The sequence below is a fragment of the Rutilus rutilus genome, assembly GCF_951802725.1.
Source record: "Rutilus rutilus genome assembly, chromosome: 13".
In the NCBI taxonomy this organism is placed as follows: Eukaryota; Metazoa; Chordata; class Actinopteri; order Cypriniformes; family Leuciscidae; genus Rutilus; species Rutilus rutilus.
In genome coordinates, this window is record NC_140218.1 from 21,261,131 (window position 1) to 21,289,024 (window position 27,894).

General features: G+C 40.8%; 1 protein-coding gene across 2 annotated transcripts in view; it reads right to left on the reverse strand.

Moving 5' to 3' along the window:
• The window catches only part of samd11 (sterile alpha motif domain containing 11), a 59,197-nt gene that overhangs the window by 8,267 nt on the left and 23,036 nt on the right, over positions 1 to 27,894 (reverse strand). For both annotated transcript variants that reach the window (XM_084428349.1, XM_084428350.1), the window contains exons 4-7: positions 23,528 to 23,637; positions 13,697 to 13,789; positions 9,661 to 9,816; positions 4,192 to 4,336 (exon numbers count right to left, since the gene is read on the reverse strand). In XM_084428349.1, the coding sequence (XP_084284475.1) occupies positions 4,192 to 4,336; positions 9,661 to 9,816; positions 13,697 to 13,789; positions 23,528 to 23,637 (504 nt within the window). The remainder of the gene's footprint in view (positions 1 to 4,191; positions 4,337 to 9,660; positions 9,817 to 13,696; positions 13,790 to 23,527; positions 23,638 to 27,894) is intronic.

Genomic DNA, 27,894 nt, shown 5'->3' on the forward strand with positions numbered 1-27,894 from the left:
GAAAAGGAGGGAGAGGAAAAATATGAAGAAGTATACTAGTGGCGAGGTGTTGAAATCCAGGCAAATCCTGCGGTGTCTTTTTAAAGCTTTTTACTGCTCCTCTGCCAATGCAAGCCCCTCCATTTACTGCAACTCTTCACTGAGCCCCCCAACACACGCGCTCACACATGCATAAATATAAATGAAACCCAACACACCTAAAGCAAGCGAAAGAACAGCGCGGTTGCTTTGTACTTGTGACTGAGCAACGCTTGCTCCAGGGGGAGAGAGACTGAGCAATGCAGTGCAACACAAACACATAAACATCCAAACAGAAGAGATGGAAAACCAAAAAAACCCATCTGAAATGAGGGAAGAAGCCATATTTTGCTATGCTCTATTTAGGTTTTACGCAATTTCTCAGCTAAATAGCCCTTGCATGTCTTCCTTGAGCAAAAACAAAGAAGAAATCTAAAAACACAGGTACAAGCGGAACAAGCATGTGTGTAAATAGAGGGGTTGGGGAAGGTGTGGAGAGACACAAAGGGGGGAATTCATCGATCGATTGGGCGGCTGTTGAAATGTTAATGCTAATCGTATAACCGCTTTCCGCCGGTGCCTCGCACTTCTGTGGCAGCTCCAATTAATCTGGAAGAAGGCAGCGCGTGACCTTGGGGCCGGGAGTCGGGCCGGCAGCCCAGCCATGCTTATGTAATTACACTGTGAAGTGTGTAATCACCTGGCCTAATCCCTCAGGCCTCACAATTAGCCCGGGCGGCGCTGGCCAGGCCTGCCAAACTCTGCGCCGCCCTGCGCGGCCCACAGATGAATAACGGTCAATTAAAGCTGCATGACTGGGGCCGCGAGGCGTCCGCTCGATAGTAATTAGCTGTAATCATGGGGAGACGTGCCCGGCAGACGTGCTTCTCCTTTTATAGGAAGCAATTTTGGAATGAGGCAAGCGTTAACCATTTCACTCTGGGTCTTTGGCCGACAGAAAAAGAAAAATGGGGTTGAAAGAGAACAAGAAAAAAACAGGGCGATATGTTGGAGGGCAGGGATTATTACTTTGTTTTAACGTGTATTCTCACAAAATACTCGAAATGTTAAAAATTTAAAGCTGCATTGTGTAATTAGTGCTCCACTAGCTACACCAGACAAACTTGCAAAAATAATGAATATTTCCAAACAGGTTTTCCAGTTGGCATGTTAGTTTTCTCTGTGCTTTAAAGAGATATGAACATTGTGTCACACAAGAAGATATATATAAAAATATATTTTCAATGTTTTTTTTAATCCATACAATGAAAGTAATTGGGATCTAATTCCTTGACTTTAATTGTATGGACAAAAGCAACTGAAACATTCAGAACATCTTTTGTGTTTTACAGATAAAAAAAATAAATAAAAAAAAGGTCATAGGTTTAGAAAGACATGAGAGTAAATGATGATTATTTTCATTTTTGAGTGAACTATCCCTTTAAATAGAGATAAAAGTATTTCAACATTTAAAAAAGTTGCACGAGGCAGCTTTAAAAAATAATTTAGATTCATTGTTACACTGACTGCAGTTCAGTTTACAGGCTTAATTACCGCTACATCTTTTGAGGACTGCCTCCGTTCCTCCACCCTGCCCCATCTCTCCTTTTCTCTATCTGTCGATCTCTCTAGCTCTCTCGCAACCTAGCTAGCGGTAGGGCAAGTAGACGCCACTTGTGTTCGCTCATGTGTGACGACCTGTCAGAGTGGCAGCGGCGTCGCTCCCTGCCTGAAAGCAACGGCAGTGTGGAGTGTTGTCTGTGTGTGTGCGTGTGCGTGTGTGTGTGTGTGTGTGTGTGTGTGTGTGAAGGCAGAGGCAAAGCACCCAACTGGCCAGACGAGAAAAAGAGAGAGAGAGAGAAAAGTGGAGCAGAGCTGACAGGATGGCCCTTAATGAGAGGAGCGCGGGGGATTAGCCGCTCGCCACACCGTGCCCGCCTCGCCTTGACTCGAGGCGGGAACACATTTGCACAGGAAGCACATTAAAATGCATAAGGCTCTTGCTCACCCAACGCCCCCCACCCCAGACCACTGTTTGTTGCTTGTGCTGCCCCACATGCCAAACACATTAGGATTTGCCTTGCAGATTCCCTAAATGCAATCTGCCATTTAAACCCAGACAAATGGCCAGCCATGGCTGCAGGACTATTGATCTTGGTAATGATTTGTTTTTAACAATAGCCACTAATGGGCGTCAGATAATCAATTATGGAGAGTCGATAGAAAGGTGAGCTTGAGGAATGGCTTCCGGCGCACTGTTTTAGCCTGGCGGACTCTCTGTCGATACTTTAGAGGGGTTAGCAATGTCACACAATCTGTGCTAAAAGCTTATAGCCCACCCAAACATACAGGCCAGTATTCTGTCATATTCACAAATGACGTGGAGAACAAATGGAGAAATCTGGAGGACTGCGCTGGTCACTCTTTTACATACAATTTTAATGAGACTGAAGCTTTAAAGCTTCAAATGGGACATAAAACCCCCAATTAAGTATCCAAAAGTGTTGTGACTGATTTTGTGAATCAAATCAAATGATTCATTCTCATGAACTCTTAAGAACGTGCCAAGTCATATAGACAGACCACTTTTATAACACGTTTATTGTGCGTTATATGATTTTTGAAGCTTGAAATCTTTGGTCCCAGTTCATTGTAACTGCATGGAAAAAAGAAAACAATTTCCCCTTATGTGTTCCACAAAAGAAAGAAAGTTATATGTGTTTGTATCAACATGAGGGTGAGTAAATGATGACAGAATTGTTATTTTGGGTTATTTAACCCATAAATGTGCATTTAAACAGTTTTAAAATTTTCTGAGTTCTAACTAAACAGTTAAACAAAGGGTTAAAGAACCAATGAACAAAAAAAATGAGTGTGTAGGAGCGAGAAAAAACACTTTCCTCCCTCCCTCCTTTCACCCACAACCTAGGAAGTGTGCAGGCCTCGTTAACATCAGCGGTCCTGTGTGGCTAATTACCGTGAGCTGGCGGAGCTGCGGCGGCTGGCTGGTCAAAGCTGCACGCTGAGCTCCTGACATGATGCTGCGCTGGGCCAGGAACCGAACAGAGTTCCCCCACCCACGCTGGGTGACCCCTCCCAATTCACTTCCTCCCTACCGCCTCGCCTCGCTGGCCCATTATCGATCCTCCAGCTTCCCGCGCCACATAAATAATCGACAAGCAATTACCTGCCTACTCCCGCTGCCTGGGCTTTGTTTGGAGGCGGAGGGGAGCGCCGCGAGCACAGTGGCCTTGCTGAGATGAGGAGAGAGGGAGGAGGAGAGCAATTCGGTGGGGGGGCATTGCAGGAAGGAGAACGGCGTGTGTTGTCCTAGCGACCCGTTCGGTCCTGAGCCCTATAAATGCCTCCTGACAAGATCAAATCGAACAGGGTTGCGAAGAGGTCATCGCTGAGATCATACCCACTGGCACATCCCATTAAGTGGATTTTCTATTCTTTCCGTGGCCTTAACGCCAACTTCCATTTTTCCCTCCCTTTTCACTCTTCCGTTACTTTGGTGCATAATTTAATTTTTCCCTCTTTTCTCTTCGGCAGGCAGTCACCCACTCCAACACGCATGCAGTATTCATTAGAGTCGGATGTTGGCTTCATTATTAATGTAAAATATTCATGTTATTTTAAAGCTTAGCATTTTTTCCTGTATCCGTGTTCTTAAAGTGCGCCTCAGAGGTTTCCACTCAGCAGAGGGCATTTATCAACCAAACGCGCACTCACATGCACATATACAGCTCATCCACTTTTAAACGACAATATAGAGTCAAGAAAGCATATGTGTGGTTTCAGCCACTGTCCTAACCAGATGCCACTTACTAAAGTGGATCTCTTTTGTGGAAAATCTAAGTTTTTCCTACATTTTGTTGGTAGAACAGTGAAATCTCATTAGCCCAAAACCTTTGCCACATAATTGTACAGTAGACATCAAATATCCTCTTATTAGTTGTGATAGTGATAGATTGCTTGTCGCATCTTGTCTGGTATGGATGCCACTTCAGGCTGTAATACGTTTGCCCATCACAGAGCAAGAGGTGGAGAGACTAATGTGAAAGACTTAACATACATTTAGTCTAAAATCGAACAATTTAGATTAAAGTGTGCTGAACAAGTGTGCAAAAGAGATAATCCAGAAAGTATGATGTTATGTATGTGTATTACCGCTCAGGGAACTGTGCGTCTCTGTGCTGGGGAAGGCCCTGTTTGCGCCGCTGGCTGGACGAGCTGCCTGCAGAGGGGACGTGGGCTTCCATTCCTCCCGCATTTCTAACGGCAGCCATGGCTTCCTGACGCACACGCAGCAGCTCTGTGAATGGAACGAACAGACCAGTTAAATCGAGAAACTCGTCCGGTCTGTGTTGTCAGTGTCAAATCTGTCAGTCTAGCTCTGAACCAACACAGTAAGATTTAGTCCAAGAGTCCCAGAATATGTTATATGCCACACAGGCAAGACTTCACACTCTTCCTCACAAATGAATACTTTTAATCAGTTAAAGAAAAACACAGGTGAACTACTGCAGTCACTTCTTCACTGTTCAACATGGGGCTCCCAATGAATCGCTGAGCTTTATGGGACAAATATGAGTGCAATTGCAGATGAAGCATATTGTTTATTAATTAAAAAAATATTCTACCCATCATTAAAACAAATAAACCTTAAGAAAAATAAAATGAGGACTGTCAATAGAATAAAATAAATGATTAATGAATCTCTAGGAAGCAGAAAGAAACAGTAGTAATGTCAAATTTGGTATTTTTTTTACCACCAGCAGCCGCTTGCAGACCCCTAACAGTCAAAAAATTATAATATGAAAAATATACATAATAATACACAACAACAATTTGTCACTGGTTGCACAAGCACATTAGAGTAGTATCAATATTATTTTTTTAAAACCGTGATGTTTGACCACTGACACACTTCTAAGGTGTTCTTGGTGGCAAATCTATGTATGGATTTTTTGTTGTTGTTGTTTATCATTCACCAAGCAAAAATAATGAGTTTGGTTGCTTATAAAAGTAATTCCACACCTTGACAAGCCACTCGATTCATGTATCATTCATGTCCAATAAACGGTGCGGGACGTGCTGAAATTTAATACTTAAGATTAGGAGTTAGTTCATAGAGCTAATCCTTAACAAACACCATTAACAAAAGTCAATAAAATAAAACAAACTACATAAGAATAATTATGACTTAAAGGGATAGTTCACCCAAAAATGAAAATTCTGTCATCATTTACTTGCCCTCAAGTTGTTCCAAATCTGCATGAATTTCTATCTTCTGCTGAACACGAAAGGAGATATTTTGAAAAATATGGGTAACCAAACAGTTGTGGGGCACCATTGACTTCCATAGTATGGAAAAAGTAAAAGTAACATTCTTTAAAATATCTTCCTTTGCGCTCAGCAGAATGACTCGACGGTGAGTAAATGATGACAGAATTTTCATTTTTGGGTGATCTATCCCTTTAAACTGTTTGAGATGACATGTAAACTGAAATGTAATTGAGCTGCTGGTCTCCCTCCTGAATCTGCGATGTTAGACCATCCCAGACCCATCTCCCAACATTACCAAACTAACAGGGTCACAACAGGAAGCTCACTCTCTAATGAAAGAGTGTTAAATAGAAAATCCATCCTGCATGCCTCCCTCTCTTCCTCTCCCTCTCTCTCCTCTCTCGCTCCCTCTCTCCTCTGGCCCTTTTTTAATTAGACGGTTCCCTCGGGAGCTGGCGGCCATTTCCGAGGCTGGCGTGTGGGTCTGAGTGATCGGGTCGGAGGCACCACGACAGATATTAATGTGCACAGGCCCGTTGTATTGATCTGTTTATTGCACTGCCCCGCGGGGGCCCAGACTGACAGCGGACAAACCTCCAACAGCCCGTGAGAGGGAATAAAAGAGAATGAAAAAAAAAAAACCCCAGAAGAATCTACTTTCAAGGAAAAGCAGAAATGCCTGTCATTTGGTCACACACTCATTCCAGATGATCAAAATAATTAGTAGTCTGTCCACACACATTACTACCAGCTGGAAAAATCTGGCTAAAGCTTGTTGATGTGTTTTGGAAAATGGTAGCTGGTTCCCAGCACATCATTGATGCTCTTAGACCATCTCGGTCTGGCAACAAACCATCTAATAACCAGCTGCTGCTGCAACCATTTTCCAATACACACCTATAAGCTTTCCAGCATGGTAAACCAGCCCCAAAATCCACTAAAACTCAAAAGTCCCTCGGAAGCCCCTTTCCTCGGTTGCCCAGCGATGAATTATTCCCTTTAACCTGCAACAGAGTTAGCACAGGGTCACCAGGGGCTGCATGTACAAGCACACCACTCATCCAAACAGTGACATCCTGACACCCATGCAACCATCTCCCACTCACATTCACTGTCACACCCCAAATTTGCATCATCTGAGTCAGTTACTGTGAAATCTTTACCTATCGAGATCTGGTTTCCTCTGCCCCACATACACAAAGAGCTCCCGTAGCAAAGCACTGGCAAGCTTTGAGAGCTTCTGTATTGCCAGAAGCATCTGACAGACACAGCACTCATCGGGAATTCTTTCAGGGGGACGACAGATCTAAAGGCAACTGAGAGCAGTCCATTGCCTTTTTCTCTTACTGACCTCAAACTTTCCAATGGTAGCATGTGTATAAAAAGTGTATATTATATATATATATATACACACACATATATTATATATTTAAAGAAAAAACAGATAGATATCAACCAGTTTAATTATCAAAGAGATATTCTGCATTCAAAATCCACCCCAAAATCCAAACATGGGCCCCATCAATTTGAATAGCCACAACGAGGACCTACAGCAACCTCATCATAGCCAAAGCTAAAGGTGCACAACACCGTATCAGTATGCCCCCCCCCCCCCCCCCCCCCCACACACACACACACACACCCCCTTCAAATGCACACACTCACACAAACCTATCCGTGCCTCCTTCATGGCCTTTCATTTCAGGGCCTCCACTTCAAACACATGAAAGGATGCTCTGCGGGGATCCAGGAGAGAATGAACGAGGGAGAAAAGAAAGAGAGAATATAAAAGCAGGGCTGTGTGTAGAGAGTTCTTGGGGAGTGTGTGCGTTTGTCTGGGGGGGAATGGTCAGAAGGGCCTGGCCCTACTCTCTGCCTATGTCAAGGGGTCTTTGGAGCCTACTGTATAGAACCTAGCACTGCATCAACACTTCCCGACACACTTCAGAGGCACACACGTGGGGGTGGGGTGAGTCGAGGGGTATAAAGACGAAGTCATAAGGAAGGTGCAGAGATATGAAGAAAGGAAAGGAGCCAGATAGAAAGAAGGCATCTCAAAGGAGAGAGCAGGGAGATGGAGGCACGTGGAGGTAAAGAAGAGAGGAGAAAACACACAGAAACACAGCTGGGGTTGACGCTTCCCTGCGCCAGAGAGGTTTCTCTGAAAACTCACTCCAGAAAAGTCAAAAGCAGCTCAGTGTGAGCTATGGCGCTGAAGAAACAACAAAACCAAAAAAAACAAGAAAATAAATTAAAACCGACTTGAGGACAAAGGGGGGAAAACGAGTAAAATATGAAGGCTTGGAAAGGGAATGTTTGGGACAGACAGCCAGCTAAAAGAACCAAATTTGTCACAAGTGCAAATCTAAAAATTAATTCCAAGAGGGTCCTCACACCATCGGTGCTCTGGCCCTAAAAAAATGATTGATTGCTTTAAATTATATAAAAATAATTAAAAAATAAATTTCATCATTTGACATTCACCTGTGTGTAGTTCCAACAAAAGGAGAAAAAAAGGGACTGCAATAAATGGGGAGTGCAGTTACAATAAAATGGTTGTTCTGACTTAAAAAAGACGCAAATGCACCATAAAACCATCATAATAGACTTGTGCAATATATTCAAAGATTTTTTAAGTCACACAACTAAGAAATAAACCCAAAATTGAAGTCAATATTTACTGATAATCTTCCCCTCAGTGAGCTGTTAACAGCTGTGACCGATTGTGTCAATGAGTTGAATCCGAGAACCAAATTTTGCCTTTTGCCTTTATTGAGATAGGATAGTATAGTCAAGACATGAAACAAAGTGGGAAAGAGATGGGGGACGGGATTAGGAAAGGTCTGCGAGCAGGGACTCAATCTCAGGCCACCCGAAGCACAACCGCGCAAATGACTTACATTTTTGCCTTGAAGTTCTTGAATGAAACTTTGAAACCTCAGATCCTGTTCATTGTAAGTGTATGAAAAAAATGATCAGCACACACACAGGTTTTCTATTTTGCATCATAAAGATCTGGAACAATTACATTTTGGGTGAACGAATAACTGAAGGAACATCATAAATGTATACAGTAGACAATTAGGTGAAAAGGTGAGAATGGGTATCTCACTCATCAAAGTCTTGGCAGCCAGGCATGTTGGCAGTGGTTGACTGGCACGGCCTTATCGTAGGCTTATGAGCTCAGCATGCAGGGGCAAGCCAGCACGCTCGCATTCCTCAGGGGAGGAACAGCGTCTTGGCCTGGTGAGTCTGTTTTCAATGGCAACCATTATGAAACCATACACCTGACATTTTTCCAGATATCTAGGGGAGGGACCGACGGTGACCCCGCAAATCACACGGCTGCTTTCTCTCACTGGATTTCCCACAGACGGGTAAACGGGTAAACGCCCTGCCTTTTCTTCTCGGATTCAGAATCCTTTCTACAAATAACCACACCTTTTTTAGGTGGATGAGAGGAGTAGAGATGGAGAACAGAAGGAAGTTGAGCTCGGAAAGTGAAAGCAAGGAGAAAAGAATTGATGGAATCGGGAAGGGAATTGTGTGTGAATTTGTCCACAACGTGCCTCGGAGGAACTTTTAGATTGAGGTGACAGGAGAGCGCAGCACCTCTGTCATAAAATCCTAGACACGAACGGCACATATAGTGGCACTAATTTCTTACAGATGTATGAGAGGGGCAATTAAACCCTTTATAGCGCCCCCACCCCACCCCCACCCCTTTGGAATTGCAAGCAGTAATTAAGAATCATTACTGATCAAATAAAATTTAAAGTCGTATGCTCTCAGATTTAGCAAGAATGTGAGATTGATTAAATTTATGCTACCGAAAAAAGGTCATAAAAGCTGGAGGCAATTAACGGTTTCTCAGAGAAAAACATCAACAAGGCTCTAAAGCACAGTTAAGACGTAACCAAAGAAATAAAACAAAATGATGCACACTAAATTTCGGTTTACAAATCTTAGAAATCCTCATCCGTTCACCCTGGTACCTCGTCAGTGATCGTAAATTTGAAAAGGCATGAGAAAAAAAAGAGCCAAGGAGCCGTTTTCATGGTGTTGGTAATTTAGAGGGTTGGCTTGCAGCCAATCAAAGGGCCAAATCGATCCAGTCGACCTCAGGGCCCAATGGCAGTGTTATTTACTACTGTGTGTGGCAGTAGTCACAGATCACCCACTCTGACATCCTACCGTTGGGTGGGCTGAGACCGCAAATAGAATTGTCAGTAATCTCCGCAGTCAAGCTCTAGCTGTTTGTGTGGTATCCAGGAATAAGACTACATGGGTAATTAGAGCGGATATAGAGACAAGCTCACACACACACATACACAGGTGACGCACACTCACCGTGACTTGGGACGCCCATGTTGTTCGCCAACTGATACAGGCGCTGCTGCTGCTCCTCATAAGAGCCATGCTCGTTCAGAGCTGACATCATGCGCCTGTAGTGCTCCTCGGGGGTCATGTGACTGCCTGGCTCCAGCGCAGGAGTGTGAGAGTTCTCTGTGGGATGAAAAGAAGCTAAATTTAATCAGCTGTTCCAAACTATGTGATCGTATATGTGAGATGTTTGAATGTTTGAGTGAAGGAGAAGCCTATGTGTGGTTCTCCTCGATACGCTGGGCGGCAGTAACTCAAGCCAGTGCATGGGGAGAGACTCTTGGGGGAGTGATGGGGAGGAGGAAGAGTGGTGGAAGGGGGGATATTTTACCCTCCTCATTGAAACAGGAGCTTGGCCCCGGGCAGGCGAACAGAAGCAATGCAGCCCAGCACAGGGGACTGGGGGGAGTGTGTTCTGCCAAGCGCCAGATAATCCACCCGAGAGGCTTCAGGTGTGTGTGTGTGTGTGTGTGTGAACATGCTCATGTGGATGATGTTTTGAGGCATTGTGAGTATGAACAGTTCTGCTGTATGTGTGTGTGATCGTGTATGTGTGTGTGTGGGGGCATATATATATATATATATATGCCCCCACACACACACATACACGATATATATATAGTATCAAAACTGATTTAAAAAAAAATACAATAAAAACAGTTATAATATGAAATTTTATTACAACTTGTGGATTGGGGGACTGGATTGATGGCTGCTGAATATTCAGTCACATGATCCCTCGGATATCATTTTTATGCTGATTTGGTGATCAAGAAACATTTCTTATTATTATCAATGAGGAAAACAGTGGAGCTGCTAAATATTTTTGCGGAAACATGATACTTGAATATGATTTTTTTTCAGCATGATTTGATGAATAGAAAGTTTATATAAAGCATTTATTTGAAAAAGAAAACTTTTGTAACATTATAAAAGTTCTTACTATCACTTTTTTTGTATCAATTTAACGCATCCATGCAGAATAATGCTGAATATATATATACAGCATTCGCAATTAAGAAACGTTCATTCAATTCATGAAAGGCACACATAACATGAGACATAGCGGTCTGGATCTGAGGTGAAACAATGGTATGTGTCAGTGAACAGTTTGTGTTAAATCCAGCCTTTGCAGCTTTTCTGTCTGCTTTAGTCATTACCTGCTGCACTGAGATCAGTACTACCCTCCAGCTGTGTGTGTGTGTATGTGTGTGTGTGTTTGGGAGGTAAGACCTTAGACACAACAGCTGCTATGCACTCAAACTACACACACATGTGCACACAAAAGCATACACATGCAACATGCTATGTTGTTTGGGTGTGGTGATGGATCGCAGACAAGCAGACACAAGACATTAGATCAGCGGCATTCCAAAGCCATGCTAATCCACAGCGGGTGACCAACGCAAGCCAACTGTAATTCACAGGACTAAAACACACATAACACCCATTTATCATTCTCACTGCAGCAGCCGTGCTGATTGGCTACATGGTGACGAGTGAGCAGGTAATGCCTCAAAATAAAATGCTATCTAAACACAAGAGATCTCAGACCACTGATTATTGGGTGTGGAATGTGCTGCGACACATACAGATGTCACATACTAGATGTAGTTATGTGAAAACTTAATCATTAGAATTCTGAAAATATAATATTGAATTGAATAATGACCATCATTATTATTTGTATTTCAGAATGTCACTTCTATGAGAATTGTTTTAGCATATTGAACTTTCTATAACATACATGAGCGTATGAGTTGTTTGTATAGCATTATTGAAATATATAGCTATTAGCTACAAGATTATCAAAAACACTGTGCCCTATCACACAAAGTGGGGAAAAATCTTCTAGTTAATATGCATTCTGGGGAACTCTGCCCACAGAAAAATCTCACTGGCCCAAAATACTGTCACATAAAATATCTTCTGATTGGCTGTGATTTGCATAGTAATTTTTTTAAGCTTTGTCACAATTGGTAAGCACACAGTGTTGATACCACCAGTGCGCAAACCAAAGGTGAAACTAAAGAATGGGTAAGAAAAGGTAAAATTGGATTTGCAGAATGACAGTTTATTTCTTACAGTATTTAGAACAATGCTTACAGATTTCACTGTCGCAGATATATGTAAATGTCTTGCTAAAAACTTGTGTGTGTGTGTGGGGGGAGGGGGGTAAACAAAACAAACAAACATTATTAACAAATTAACCTAAAAATATGTTACAATAATGTTATGTAGACTTGAGGACTGGTCACCTCACTGGTCTGAGGAACAGATCCAGATTACTGTCTGCTCAACTCTTCCTGCTAGATGCTTGATTATATTTGACTTGGTGTCACTGAGTCTGCCTGATGTTTCTGCTGCCTGCCTGTTACTCTGTTACACCTCATTAGCTCAGCCTGTTGACAATACCCAGGAGCCTCACCGATCTGCATTTTAGCTAAATCTTAAGATTTAAATGTTAGCATGAAGATAATAATTTTGAGTTACATTTTAGATTTGATTACTTCACCCAAATGAACAAAAAAGTGGCATTACATGTACAAATGATGTCCAAAAACACAGTAACCTCAAAACCATGGGCTTATCGCACAGACTCAAACACATATTCATGAAAGGAAAAAGAAACCACAATTTCTTTTCCTAGCAGGAGGAGGAAGTCAAACATCACCCAATTCTCCCTGAATATGTGTCCCTCACTCACTTGCTCATTTTCTCTCCAACAGATATTAGAATAATCCTAAACTGTACTTCTTGGATTTGAGCCTTTTTTAAATACCTAGTTGAGTCATGATGGTTGTCAGTATGGATGCGGGACACCACCCCAAAGAAGAACCTTACAATAGAGAAGGGATGGGCAACTTCGGTCCTGGAGGGCCACTGTCCTGCAGAGTTTAGTTCCAACCCTGATAAAAACTCCAGTAGCTTTCTAGTAATCCTGAAGAAATTGATTAGCTTGTTTAGCTGAGTGACTTCAACATTAATAACCTAATTTTCAGCGTGTCACAACTTTCAGAGTGTCACAACTTCAAATCAGATCCCGTGTTGTCTTTACAAGCACTATTTGTAATCAGACCATACAGTTCATACAGAACTTATCCCATTCACTTCTACTAGATCTAGATCCCTGCTGCTTTGACCCTACAACCACAAGAGACTCTTTTAGCAGCTCTAGGCGAAGGTGAGTGTGTTTGGTTAATGACCGTGTCGAGAGCCTCAATGATCCAGCACACATTCATGCAAAACAGTGAATCCCGCTTCAGCAACACTCTTACTTTATTGATTTTCAACTCATACAACACCCGCTCAACACTAAAAACTCTCCCTTTCTGAGCGTCGGCACCCAATCGTGGAGTTGTGTTAGTGAGAAGGGCAGGAAATAAAGAAAAAAGAGAGAATCCTAGATTCTGCTATAAATGGCTGAAAGTCTGAGAACACATTGAAAGTCTGGGATTCAAAATCTAATTTAAATGTGGAAATACATTTGTGAGAATACATTTAAGAAGTTTTATCATTTTGAAATAAAGAAATCAATATTCTAAATGTTAATCAATATTTCAGGTCACTAATAAATCAAATTTGTGACACTGATCATGTAACTCTTTGTACAGACAGTTCTTTCTTCCACTGAAGTGTTAAGATATTTAGATTTACGTAAATTTCTCAATTTACAATTAACATTTCACTAAACTTTTCGGAACCAAACTCTCTATTTATATCACATGAATTAGCAACGTTGCACTTGTGAACCCACCACACAGAGTGTGAGCAAAAAGTTAACAGGAGGGGGGAGGAGATGTCTTTCTTCCACTGAGCATTGTTCTCTCCTCCCTCCTCTTACTATCTGTCCACCCCTTCTCTCCACTCTCGCTCAATCTCGCCCCATCAATTCCCACCTACTCCATCTTACGCACTAAGGTTAAACAGCCCTGATTGTGGCGCATTTTCATCTCCAGCACACATACGCACATGCACACACATGCACGAGAGGGGCCCCTACCTTTAGGTGACACGCTGCGGGACTTCTTGCTGTCAGATGGGCACTCGCTGCTGCTGTTGGGGGAGTAGGCTCTCCTCTTGCCTAGAATGTCATCTGTGGAAAAAAAAGATCGAGAAAGAGGTTAGGGGGGTTCAGATGCGGTCAGACGGCCCCTAAACCCCTTGGCATGCAGCTCACCACCTGGCTCTGTACCTGCATACATGATGGAGCTGTGAGAGCGACTAAAGATACGAAGAGATGAGAGGGCCCTGCGCCAGAGTGAATGACAGATCTGGTTCTTACTCAGCCAAACGAGAGATTCTTTCACCCGCTCTCTCTCTTTCTCCTATCTCGAACAAACACGCTCCCTCTCTTTTGCACTCGCTCTCGCTCTCTACCGTTGTTTCTTGTCTTGACTATCTATCTCTCTATCTGTGCATATAAACGCTCTTGGTCTTCACACCGGCCTAATACGGAGTAAAATGACAAGAAATGAAAAGACAAGCGAGAGAAAAAAAAATGGAAAAAAGTAAGCGGTCTTGGCTTCTATCAAACTCCTGTTGTCGTGCTATTATGCCTTTTTGCTTTTTTCACTCACTCTCACTCTCCGTTTTCAGTGAAAATAGAGCTCACACCTTTTGCTAATCTCTTCCTTCCTTTCTATCACTCTTTCTCTCCCTCCCCCTTTTCTCTTTATCTCTCTCTCTCTCTCTCTCTCTCTCTCTAGAAAAGTGGAGGCTGTCTGCACAAGCCTAATGCAGCGCTCTAGTGAGCCGCTGGTGTCTAGTGTACGATTACAGCACCCTCCTCCCCCCAAACACATCTCAAATCAATATCCTGCTAATCATGCTGGGAGGGGTGCTGCTGAGAGCATGGTGGTGCATGCATGCAGGAAGGAAGAGACCGTTTGTCATTGCACTCTCCTCTCCCCCCCCCCCCCCCCCCCCTCTCTCTCTCTCTCTCTCTCTCTCTCTCTCTCTCTCTCTCTCTGCCCTCATGCGCCACATGAAGTAAAAAAGTCAAAGCCACAGAGTTATGCTCTTCCTTTTGTCTTTTGTTGCTGTCTGATTCTTTATCTAATGGGATTGTGCAATAAATTGAGACAAATAGATTATGCATGTTGCTTGTATTTGAACGTTTATTGTATTTATTGTGTTTTATTGTCAATAGATATCATAAAAAGTTATTTTAAAAACATTTATGGTGCCCTGTGGGTGCATCATTTTAAAGACCTCATAATATTGCTTGACAAGTGCAGTTTTCTTTCTTATGCTGACGTATTTCCTACTGAAACAGACAATTTGAATGCAACATATTGACATATAGTCTTATTTCTTTTTAAATAGCCAATATGATTTGTTGCATTTGGTATAAAGTGCAACAGTTGGGTTACGGAAGTAATATCTTATTCATTTTATCCATTGGGGAATTGATTTTTAACTTATAAATCTTTAAAGACAGACCTACTGTGAGCTACGAGGTTGTTAATCGATGGTACATGCTTTTGATGAAGCCATCAGTCTGCATTATTTTAATACTAATACTTTATTTTTAAATAATCATGTTTAACAGCAGAATTCCTGGTAAAAACTACATTCTCCTTGATTTTGCAAGAGATCTCCACCAATCAGAAAATGGAATCATGCAAATTAAACCCCCCCCCAAAAAACTCGTTAGCACTTCCCACCCCAATGAAGGTACGGTTCGGTACGGCTCAGTTTGTGGCGCTTTTCCACTGCATGGTACGGCTCGCTTCGGCTCGCTTTAAATGGTACCACCTCTGTTGAGGTGCCAAGCGTACCATACCGATACTAAAATGTGAAGTGAAAACACCACAGATCACTGATTGGTCAGAGAGAATCGTCACTACCAGCGTCATTGGATTTGCAACACGAGACAACAAACCTGCTAGATTTAAATAGTCAGCAACAGCCACTGCAGTATTATTTGTTCGCACAATTTTTATTAAACAACTTGCTTGAAAAAAGAAAAAATGAAACTTGAAAAAATAAATGGCTGAATCGTGGTGGCTGGTCAGTAGACGAGGTGCAGACATTCCTCTCGTTGGTGGTCGAGGAGCGGATCCAGCGAGAGCTGGATATTGCAACCAGGAATGAAAAGGTTTTTCAGCGACTTTAACGAGCAGTCTATAATCCCACCCACTTTGAAGCGGTACTAAACTGCAGTGGAAAAGCAAACCGAGCCAAAGCGAGCCGAGCCGTGCCGAGCCGAATCGTACCACACAGTGGAAAAGCGCCAATAGAGTCTCCGTACGCTCTCAAACAACTTAAATATTTGTCGGGCTTTGAGGTGAAGAATCTCAAAAAAAAAAAAAAAAACAATATGTTGTTTCTATATAATCAAATCAAAGTTTGTAATGTTGTGATTTAGCTTGTAGCTAGTTGGTTTGGTTCATGGCTTAAACCACTTAAATAAAGACTTTTTAAAAATGGGGGGGGGGGGGGGGGGTTGGGGACGACTTCTGGAACCAAAGCTGAAAAAGTGGACAGACACTGTTGCACTCTATTAGGTGTGGAACATTCTCATTCTATTCTTTGATTGGAGAAAAATCTGTGTAGTGCAGGATGATGTCAACAACACTCCATTTTCCTGGAGGAGAAAGTCTGTAAATTTTAAATGCGGAAATATTTTGTTAAAGTTAAGGAGTGTAGTAGCATTAGCCTCATAGCTAACAGATATAAACTAAAAACCCACAACACTCTCATTTTTATTTCACAGGGTCTTTAAAGGAAAGCCACTATTACAGATGACCCTTACATGTAATCCATGAATAAAGCCCTACACATCAAAGAAGAGTGAAGGGGGAGATTCTTACATGGCAACAAAACCGAGAGAGGCTGCACCTCAGTATATGTCCGACACAAAAGTACAAACTACTCTCTCACACCCCTGCCTCTCGACACCAAGCGTACTGTTCATCCCTCTCTCAGATAAGAGTACTGGAGAGAGACACAGAGCGGGAAAGAAAAGCAAGCCTGCGCTTGAAAGGGCTTTTGGAGTGGCAGAGCTCGGTCTGGGATTCTTTGTGGGGAGCGAGCTTTACTAATGACGCTGTTTGATGTCTTCTCATCAGGGGGGGAAGGCTGTCTATCCCACTCCAAAGAGAAAAAGGGGCCTCTCTAATGGGCCCCCATATCCTTTCCTAACCTCCGCCCAAAGACAACAACAACACTCCCTCCGTCTGTCTCTCACTCCACTTCTCCCTTAGTCGGCCTTTGAGGTGAAGAATCTCCCTTGGCGTATTCAATTATTTTCCGCTCTCTATCTCCACGTAGAACTGATACGATCACTGCATAAGTGTAAAACTATAGCAATTGGCTGCTCCTGTGTCTTTGGCTTATGAGCCAAAAGAGCTCAAAAGCAATATGCAAAAACTTCAGTAAAAGATGTTTATGATATAATATGAGTTAAAAGGAGCACATTTCTGGTTGGGTGTAGATAAAAGAGTACTTACAAATGGAGTTGTGAAGGTACCCAAGACAAAAATGGTTGGGAAACACTTAATACAAACCACAGGACCCTCTGGTTTCTGTACCAGCTATGTTGATCTGCTCTCTCTTCCTCCCTGTATGTCTCTCTTTGACCCTAATCTCTTAGCGGTGTCTTTCCCACAGGGCTCAGCCACCCTAGTGCTGCTATCTCCAGCCCAGCCTGTTCTCCAAGCTCCATCGTGTCTTATCAGGCAACCTCCTGCCTGCCAAGACTCCTAAAGCCCTGGGCTGAGTCCAGTTCCTCTCCATCTTAACCTCCATCTCCATCTCTCAATCAACAGTCCTGAACTGTCACTCAGACCTACAGCTCAAACTCACACAGCACTCTGTCCCCCGAATCAAACTTCCCCAAGTGATTAAACACAACTTTTAAAACCTTTCAACTTCATGATGTGATTTGACAGTGCGGGACACAGTGATTTGCAGTAGAAATGCTTTCGTAAGTGAGAGGGGAAAAGTTTTTGAGCAGGGCAGTGTGCCCATGACGTCGTCTCAGGCGGAGAGGAAACCTGGCTCTGGACCGCTCTTAGCACTTTGGTCTCTAGCTGAAGTAAGGAGCTCAACAAAAGAAGAGAGTTCGGGACCATGAGGAGGAAGCCGTTATTCTGCAAGGAGGAACTGGAGGCGGGAAGCGACACTGACTCACTCATAGCTTCTTTTTTTTTTTTTTTTTTTTAGTTTATGAAGAAGCTAGTTTATATTTATCTCTTCAGCTATGTTTGGAATAAAATACTAGCATAGTTAGTGCAGAGTATATACTTCATTCGGAATACTACTGGTTATTTTATAGTATTTTATAGTAGCTGTCTACACTGCATGACATAAAATATAGTATGCATATTAAAAATGTTACATTTAAAATATTTTTGCTTCCCTGTTGTCATATGACTTGAGTAGGTTGTGCATCTAATCAGAGTAATAATAGGTCATTTTGCATTTTTGATACCCTGGTAATCTCGCGAGAACACAAGTTGAATTTGCTCAGCGAGTTACTCTGGTGTCGAGTAATGATGCTCATTAAATATGCCCCTCGATCTGAGCTGCACCAATCACAGAGGCCAGAGGCGAGCTAAACAGATGACGACAGCGCTGTGACGTCAAAGTCATTAGTGAACATTGCAAGATGGCTATGGATGAATACCAGTTGTTTGAAACGGCTTTGGCCGCTACAATGAACGGGTTAGACTTGGCTTTTTATCTAAAACAGGAACAGAAGACGGCGCTCGAATTGTTCCTTTGCAAGAAGGACGTTTTTGCTGTTTCGCCGACCGGATCCGGTAAGAGTATAATCTACCAGTTAGCTCCGCTGGTAGCTAAGCGTATGGGGTTTATTGTTGTGATTGGTCATAGTGTTATCCAATTGCGTGCAGTGAGATTTTCAAATGCATGCTTGGTGCCGCCCCTCGAGCTGGGCGATTTTCATTAGTCGATGCCATTAATCTTTTAGATTTAGGTCTGGATTTCCAGGCTACATTTTTGACACAATTTTGGGTAAAATGTTTCACTCGAAACAGAGGGTCAAGTTGAAAGCATTGCATTTTCTGTTGCTTTTCCACACATAGCTACTCATAAGGCAGAAAGAGTAATAGTATGCTAGTACACGAATTTCCAAATTAAACTTTAGTCTTTGTATTCAAACTTTTTTAGTAAAAATATGCTATTCACACTTGATATACTTCTCTACTCTGAAATTAAGTGCTCATTCGAAAAATAAATGCAAAAAAAAAAAAGATTCAAAGAGCTTCAAAAATCCACAGCAGCAGCAAGAATACTGCGCTCTCTCTGTCTCTCAGTGCGCTCAAGGGAGAGGCAGGGTTTCAGCAGCGCCTGTCTGCCTCAGGGTCAGAGATTTTAAGGCGGAAAGCCTTTAATACCAATTAAATGTTGCCTCTTAAAGCTGTGATGCTCACATTTAACACCAAACAGTGAGGCTCGGAGCTGCCTCGTGCTTCAGCCATGTTACCCAACTCACGGAACGGCTCCTGTCGCCAGCACTGCTGCTAATTCCTTTAAACTCCAGCCAGAGCGGTGCAGAGCTGGGCCAAAACAACGGCACAACTTTAATAAAGGGAGGAGAGGAGAAAAGAGAAGGCTAGATAGATGGAGAAATAGCAAAACGACTAAATGAGAGGGAGAGAGGGAGGCTCTTGGTTTTCTCCTCCTTCACCCTTTGCTCCTTTCGTCTCTCTCCAGCTACTGACAAGTTGGACAGGCCACACTCCTTAATTCCCTTTTCTTATTCCCTTAATCTGTCATCTTTATCAGGCAGGGGAAGTGGCGGGCGGCGCGGCGGAGCCCCAACCTCCAATCAATCTCCACATTACAGCTGACAGAATGGTGCTAATAACTTATTGATCCCCCTGTTTGCGGGGCTCGGCCAGAACTGAAAGGATGGCATTGATTGGCTATGGGGGGGGGGGGAGCAGCACGGCGCTTCCGCCAGCCCAGAGGATTCAGAACCGTCCTCCTCTACTGCTGCTCCCCCACTGAGAGCCTTAGGGGAGAGACAGACAGAAAGAGAGAGAGACAGAAAATGAGGGAGGGAAACGAGCAAAGAAAAAAGAGAGAGATCAAAATCATGGGAAAGAGAACGAGGAAACAACAGAACAAGGCAAAAAAAAATGCAGCAATTGAGGGAAAAATAAAGACGGGGAGACAAAAGGTGGTTGAGGAAAATGCAGAAGATGCAGAAAAGGCAGCCAGAGAACGGCCAGAAAATCAACAGAGATAGAAAAGGTAAAAAAAAGAAGAAAAAAAAAAGGTATAATTATGCCTGCACCGGTAGCATTAACTAGGCCAGACTGCTTTACAGAATAAGAGAGATGAAAAATCATGGAAAAATATGAAAATTCTGAGTTGATTGTATCCAAAACAAGTCTAGTAAAACAAAAAAATGTATTTAGGGATTGTTAGACACTAGACTCTAGAACTCCCACTCTACATGTGACTTTTCGCAATTGATGTTAAATTGATTCAGCACATTACCACGGCTTCTAATGTAGCTCATCCAATCAAAAATTTGAGCTGGAACTTTCAAGTTTCATAAAATTTGCTTTACTGTTTGATTTTAACTCAAGTGGAACATAATGTAAAGCTGTTTTTTCACATATATAATTCCAATTAAAATGTATAGTTATTTAAAACATATTTTGCTATATTTTGTTTTATTATATTTTATTTAGTAAAATAAATATAATATAATTTTATATTATATTTGTATATGTTTTATTCAATATTTTATATTAGCTAAATATATATAAGCACACACACATACTATTGAGAAATATTATTAAAATTTAAAATAACTGTTTTCTATTTTAATATATTGTAAAATGAAGCCGAATTTCTTCCTGTGATGTCAAAGCTGAACTTTCAGCATCATTACTATTATCAATGTTGAAAACAGTTGTGCTGCTTAAAATTTCTGTGGGAACCGGGATTTATATTTTTGAAGGATACTTTGATGAATAGAAAGTTCAAAAGAACAGCATTTATTTGAAATATAAATATTTTGTAACATTATAAATGTATTTACTGTCACTTTTGACTGATCTGAATTCATCCTTGATGAATAAAAGTATTAAAAGAAAAAACAAACACTGATTGTTTTCAACATTGATAATAATAATAAATGTTTTTTGAACACCAAATCAGAATATCAGAAATCAGCATAATACTAAAGTAATTTTGTTTCATATTTTTATATAATATACGTGTACATTTTTTGTATTTGTTAGACTGTTATGATTTACAGTAAATCAGTCGGTTAAGGCCCACACTTCGGTACAATAATGTTGCACAGGATAAGTAGACTAGATTTGTAGGAGGAAAAAAGATAAACATCAGTGACTGGACACTTCAATTGCGGTATAAACATGCAAATGCTGCGTCTTCAGAGAGAAGATTAAGATTATAACATACAAATTCAGGGAATCTACGTCTACGCACTGGTCCAGATACACAACAGACTCCCGCAGACGCTCTTGTCTGCCTTTAGGAAAGCATGAGAGCGGCAGAGAGGGAGGGGAAAAAAAGCAAAAACACCTTATACGCCTATTAAGAGTCTCTGGTCTGACCGCAAAGCCACGTTTAGGAGTCTACACAGAGAGCCAGACGAGCTGCCGGCGCCCTGCCCTCCCCCCATCCCTCGCTGGGGCCAGCAGGCCGGCCGGCCGGACGGAGGGGGTGAGGGTGGGGGAGCAGGAGCCGCCTCTCCTCCGTCGCTGACTGGCTGCGGCTGACGCCTGGGTCAGCTCTCATGTCTGTCCCTCAGATTTAATTAACGGGCCTCTCCGGTGCAAAGCAACCCCAACGCGGCAGTCGGCTTCCTCTTCCTCCGCCTGTCTCGCGACTCCACACTGCAGTCCACCCTCCCTTGATACCATACGACGCTCTGCTCATTCATTTGTTCTGCACTTTTCCAACCTTTTCTTCTCTCTCTCGCTCAACCACATACCCACAGAAGAAGTCAGACTTGAAAGGAAGTAAAAGAGACTGTGTGACGGAGAAAAAAAGCTGCTGGAGTCTCACAGCTGAACATGGAAAAACGGACACTTACGTCTGCGATGATTTAAGCTTTTTTAACACTTATTGGTACAACCAACATGCTCTATTTTGGCATGTGGTGAAATGCAAAATTTTATAAATGTGCATCGTTCTGATCATGCAAAAAGAAAAAGAAAAACGCATGTCCAAATGGGTCTGTTCTATCCGTTCGACCCTTAACCTGGCCCAGAGACGGAGGCTCTCTAATTTCACTGGCAGACAGAATTAGATGCGCTGGGTGATCGGATTGGACTTGTTTACAGACATGAGTCTAGCTGCTTAAACCCGTTAAACCTCTTTTAAATGCTCAAACTGACAGATTTTGGTCATCAGCCACACTGCAGGTGGCTTCCTCTCTTATTACTTTGTGTCTTCTTCAATTAAGATTAAGATTAATTGAGCATCTTTCATTTAAATTATGGGAGATTATACTAGTCTTGTTTTTAACCCAACCTTTAGATCTCTGGACTAGTATAAACCTTCAGTCCAGTAAAGGTGATTTGATCCATCTTCGGAGCTATTATATCAGGACTGGGACTGTTTTATGCTGGGCCAATGCCTCTGTAATAGGATTTAGCCACATATATTCACATATGGCCATTTGTCCACAAACCAATAATAGGATCCTCCATAGTATGACTCAACTCTGCAGTATTAACAACAACCTAAAGAAATACAATTTATTTCAATAACAATTTCTATAAATAAATAAAACTTTTTAGTGCAAATTAGAACATTTCTAAGCTGTATAACTGTAAACACTTTTCGTTGGTAATAGTCATTTGCAGACTTGTTATGAAATAAGTATTATTTAAATATTTAATAAAATAAATAACATGATAAATAAATAAACATAAAAATTTTGATAATTGATTAAAAAACATTAAAAAAATATTGCAAATAAATGTATATATATATAATATAATAAACCGTTGGGTTATATATAGCCTATATAAAAAAAAAAAAAAAAAAATTTAACCCGTGGGTGACCATGTGGCTTGTAATATAAACTAATTAAAACTATAAATATAAAATATAATTAAATCAAATGTAAAAAATACATTAAGTTATTGTTATTAAAATAAATTACATTCAAATAGCAAAAAAAAAAAAAAATAATATTAAAATGCAACATAAATCTTCAAACAATACATTAAACCATAACTCAAAAACCAGACTGATCAAAATTACTTAACCCTTGAGTGACCACATGGGGTTCAGATGACCAATGAGATTAACACAAAGTATGTCCCGTAGTCCTTCTGTTTGGTCCGAGATTAATGACAAATAAAGCTATTTACTGAGAGTAGTTTTAACGGTGGTTTAAGTTGTGTGCTAAGAGAGGCGAAGACAAGAGCATTAAGTAATGGAATGAAGATGGTCACAATGGAGCGAGTAATGAGCTTACAGCCCTCAATCATGCAAATTAAACCGAATTAAAATACTAACACGCAGTCAGTGTAATTGTTCTACATCAATCAAAGGATAAACTCTGTAAAAAATGTAGCACAATAATGTAGACCGAGAGAGCCATAGAAACAATTACAATAATCCAAGACTATAGGTCAGATACTGCACATTTCACAGATTTGAGTGTGTATCATAATCATAAAAGCATTTTTCAACTGCTTTCATCCAGACCACTTCCTATTAATGTCAATGGATCTGCTTTTGCCCCATAAGTATGTATTCACTTCATAAGGGCCATAAACACATGGATAATAACATCCCAGAACATTAATCTCCGATTATGTGTAAGTGTGTCTCAGGTGTGCAGTCTCTAGGCGTGTCCTACCTGAGTGTGCGGAGGCGAGGCTGAGGTCGGAGCAGGGCTGGCCCTCGGGCATGCCGTGCTGTCGGGTGTGGTGCAGGTTGGAGATGATCGTTGAGAGGTCACTGTCACGACTGAAAAAGTAAAGAGGGGGAAGGAGAAAGAAAAGGAGAGAGATAACAAGAAGTTAGAGAGGGAGGGTAAAGATCTCTAGAGATTCCTAATCTCAGGCTCATAATGCACAGAAACAGCACACTCACACATTTAGCATACTAGTACTAAAAGAAATCTTTGAAAAAACTTTCAATATAAAAACTACCAATTCTGTCCATTTAAACTGGAATGATCAACTTTTCCAATTGAACACAAGAAGAATGATACAACAGCATAAAGTAAACAGTAAACCAAATGTAAATCCACCACAAACAACCTCGACTGAATCAACCACGGCCGACCTGCTGCACTCCGGTCTGGTCCCTTGAAGCTGAAACGCTCTCTGCCTTTGGCTCTTTTGCTTCGCTTCTGCATTCATTGTCTTTTGGATTTTAAGCGTATAATGAGCGCTGACAGATTCCTGTGTCAAGCAATTTTGAGTTTCATCCAGACTCATCTTCAACCTTAAGATGTTCTAATCAACACATTCAACTCATAAGCAGTTTATGAGCTTAAAACCAGGTGATTATGCTTTTTATGATCGCTCTGCTGAAATCGTTTGGGTCTCTGGAGGCGCGGGGGATCAGTGTAATCTCTAGAGATCTGCCATTTCATAAAGGAACCCGATAAGTGGCAAATAAAAGGGGCTGGTTTTAGCATTCAATATGTACGTGTGGATTTAGAAATTACAATGGATAATAAAATCTGTACAGTATGTAATTCTGGAGATATTTAAGAAAGTATTTATGTCCCGGTGTCAAAAGGCCTTATACGCAGCCTTGTATTGTTTGACTGCAACCAGAGAACTGATCTTGTCAGCTGTTTTGGACAGGTGAAGAAACTTGATGAATGCTTAGATTGAGAGACCCCAAACTTTCTCTATGAAAAATATTATCTGATTTGTTATACACACTATATGAGGTCATATATGCTATGTGGAATGGTTTTATTATATATTTCAAAGTTTATGCCAGAATAAAATTGACCCCAAAAAGAATCAATGATATTATCTTACTAATATTTAACTAATATTTAAAAACAATATCTGTTAAATGGGTTTTAGGTCAGAGGAACATATTAAAACAATATGAATGGAAAAACATCTTTAGATTATATTTTTAATTTTATTATATTTTAAAATGATATTTTATTATATTATATAATTGTTTATTCATGAGTCACATTCATCCTTTAAATATACTTTTTTTTCGTTCTTTTTTTTTACAATGCTACATTTTATTATCTTTTATAATAATGTTTCTACACATGAATCATGTACACACATTAAACGTGAAAAAAGAGGGTTAAAGTACAGAGCTCTTCACAGACTGATAAACTGATCTCAGGCCAGTACCGGCATCCACACCGCACACTTGTCTTCCTCTCTCGGGTCGTCTCTTCAAGGCCAACTGACTGAACTTACAGATTAGGACTGGACAAGGCCATTCCTTCAACCTCCCTTCCTCCCTCCTTCCCACTCTCATCCTTTCCTCACTCATCCTTCATTAACCCTTTTTAGACCTGCTTGGGCCATGTTGTCTCTATAGAGAGTGATAGAAGAAGTGTGTCACTGAGGTATTTTAATGCAATCTGATTACAGCTGTGATCGCATTATAACGCATAATGATTTCAAATACCCGATTAGAATTGAGCAAATATCATATGCATATCTCACAGTGCCTGGCAGTCTGTGGGGCGCACTAATATCAAGAGAGTTCTGAGGGACATTTTTACGGGCTGTCACAGGGCAGTCCAAATGCTTGAGCATGAGCATAGCCCTGCTGTGTGTGGCAGTCCAAATGGTAGTTTTACAGTCCGTAGATTACAGGCTGGGCTTCAGTAATGTCAGCCTGCCACGCTTTCAGTTCAGCTACAAACAACACAGCACGTACAGGAATTTATTCTCCATGACCGAACTGGGCTGCAAATTCACTTGTCATTCCGAGAACCCAAAAGGCTGACAGACATGCCATTGGTCAACTGTACGACACAAGATCAGATACACAATACTTATACATAATGACAGCATTCACTGAGCTATATATTGTTGGACAAATTATGATTTTATCTTACGTTCTGACAATATTGCAATGTCATGAGTTAAATAAGCATTGTTAAATGCAAATTATTAAAAATTATTTAAAAAATCATGTTGGACAAATAATTATTACAAATAATGCATACATAAAAATATTAAACATAAAATGAATAATACTTAAATTAAATACTATTTAATTAAAAACAATACATACATATATACATATAGAAGCGGAACAAAATATTATTATATAAATAAATATTAACCTTTTTTACTAATATAGAAATACTGTCATTTAAAAATACAATTTCAATTAAATACTATTCAAATACTATTAAATACTATATATATAATAAATTATATACATACTACATTATACATAAATATAAACCTTACAGTACACAATACAGCAAAAGCACAATCACTCTTGTACATTTACAAGAATAAAAATCTATGATCGAAAAAATCATATTTCATTTGAGACTGGCAAATTCCCAGATTAATAAAAAGATACATGAGACTGAAATAAATTAATAAAAGAAACAAATTCCCTAGAAAGTGATTTCACACAATATGCTACATCTATATAAGTTACACCATAGAAAACACCCAAACGATTTAAACTCTAAAATTTCATGTTTGTCTATTCTAATTTGGCAACAGCGATAAAATATTAAAAACTTGCGTGAAACTATGCTACTCTGTGTAGCGCAAACATCCATTTAACCTTTATCTAGGAAACAACTCTGCCGTTCTCTATAGGTCATCCAAGTTCCCCCATCCATCCCCTTAACAGGGCATCAGTCCAAACAACAGCTCCATCTTCCAGCTCCTGCTCTGGCAGCTAAGGAAGGCTATTATCCTCGGACGGAGGCTCTGCAGTGAGCTCACTAAGCAAGGACATTGTTAGCAGGTTAATTAGCGCACTTTTTCTGGCCTGTCCCGGTGTGTGCCGCTAATGAGGCCTCCCACGACTGTCGGCCAAGGTCATAATCTGCGTCAGGGCTGGATCTAAAACCCGGCCGCCTGAGTCAGCGATACCACACAGGGGAGCACAGGGCGGACCTGACAACTCCGCTTAGGACATGAGCTGCGGCTTATCGCACAGTGAAGACGATCAGCATAATCTCCACCTAAACTGGTCAATACCTTCCCCGTCAACCGCACAGACACTTTGACCCAGATATGACCCACTGTGAGAGGACGCACTGGGCAAGACGATTTAAAATAAAAAACTGCAGCAAATGGGGCCTGATGACTCTACTTAGTTAAAAAGGCTTAAAAATAACAAAGAATTGTGAAACCGTAAAACCTACATGAAAAGATTGTAAACTAGGACAAAAAGTATATTTTAATAATATAGTATATTTTAATAATATGTAATTCATGTACAGCATATGCAACAACTATAAAAGGATCTACTGAACATAAGCAAACTATATTTCTGCAAAAAATGTTGACAAATCTGAATGTTGTGACCGATTTAGCAGTTATGAAAAAAAAAAAAAAAGGTCGGCTGGTCAGTATAATGATATACAGTCAACCAGTAGAAAATATACTATACTGTTACACCGCAATATGTCTGTGACACAATTTAAAGTATGTTTTGACGTAAAAGCCACGCAATGTTGTTTATGGTTGCCAAGCAATGTTGTGACTTAATAAGCATTAACATAGAATTTAACAAATGTACAGTGAGCTTGGCTCTTCTAATCATATTTTAAATATGCATTACTTTTACTTTGTAAAGTATTAAATTCACTAAATACTTTTACATACAAAATTACTATTGTATGTGTGGTTTTTTTTTTTATGTATAACATTTCTTTTGCTGAATTTCCAGCTAAACTTTCAAATGTACCATTACCATGATATAAAATTTCAGAAAGATTGCTCACCCCCAGTGGCTGGTGCCTGAGAAAAGCAAATGTTATGGAAGAGGGTTTTTGAGTAAAATACCATATTTGGAAGGTGCCAAAAAAAATCAGAGGCATTCAATGCAGTTTCAGAGTCAGTGCTTTAAAACAAAATGAAAATCCGTGACACCGCAACAAACAGCAAAACATCTTTCCGATGCCAGAAAGATATGTTTTTTTTGCATCAACTGTGTTGTAGCTGGTAGCAGACACATTTCCTCACCACAGCACTCTCATGCAGAGCTGAAAGCACTTCCATCTGTTCTTGACGTGCGTCTGATATA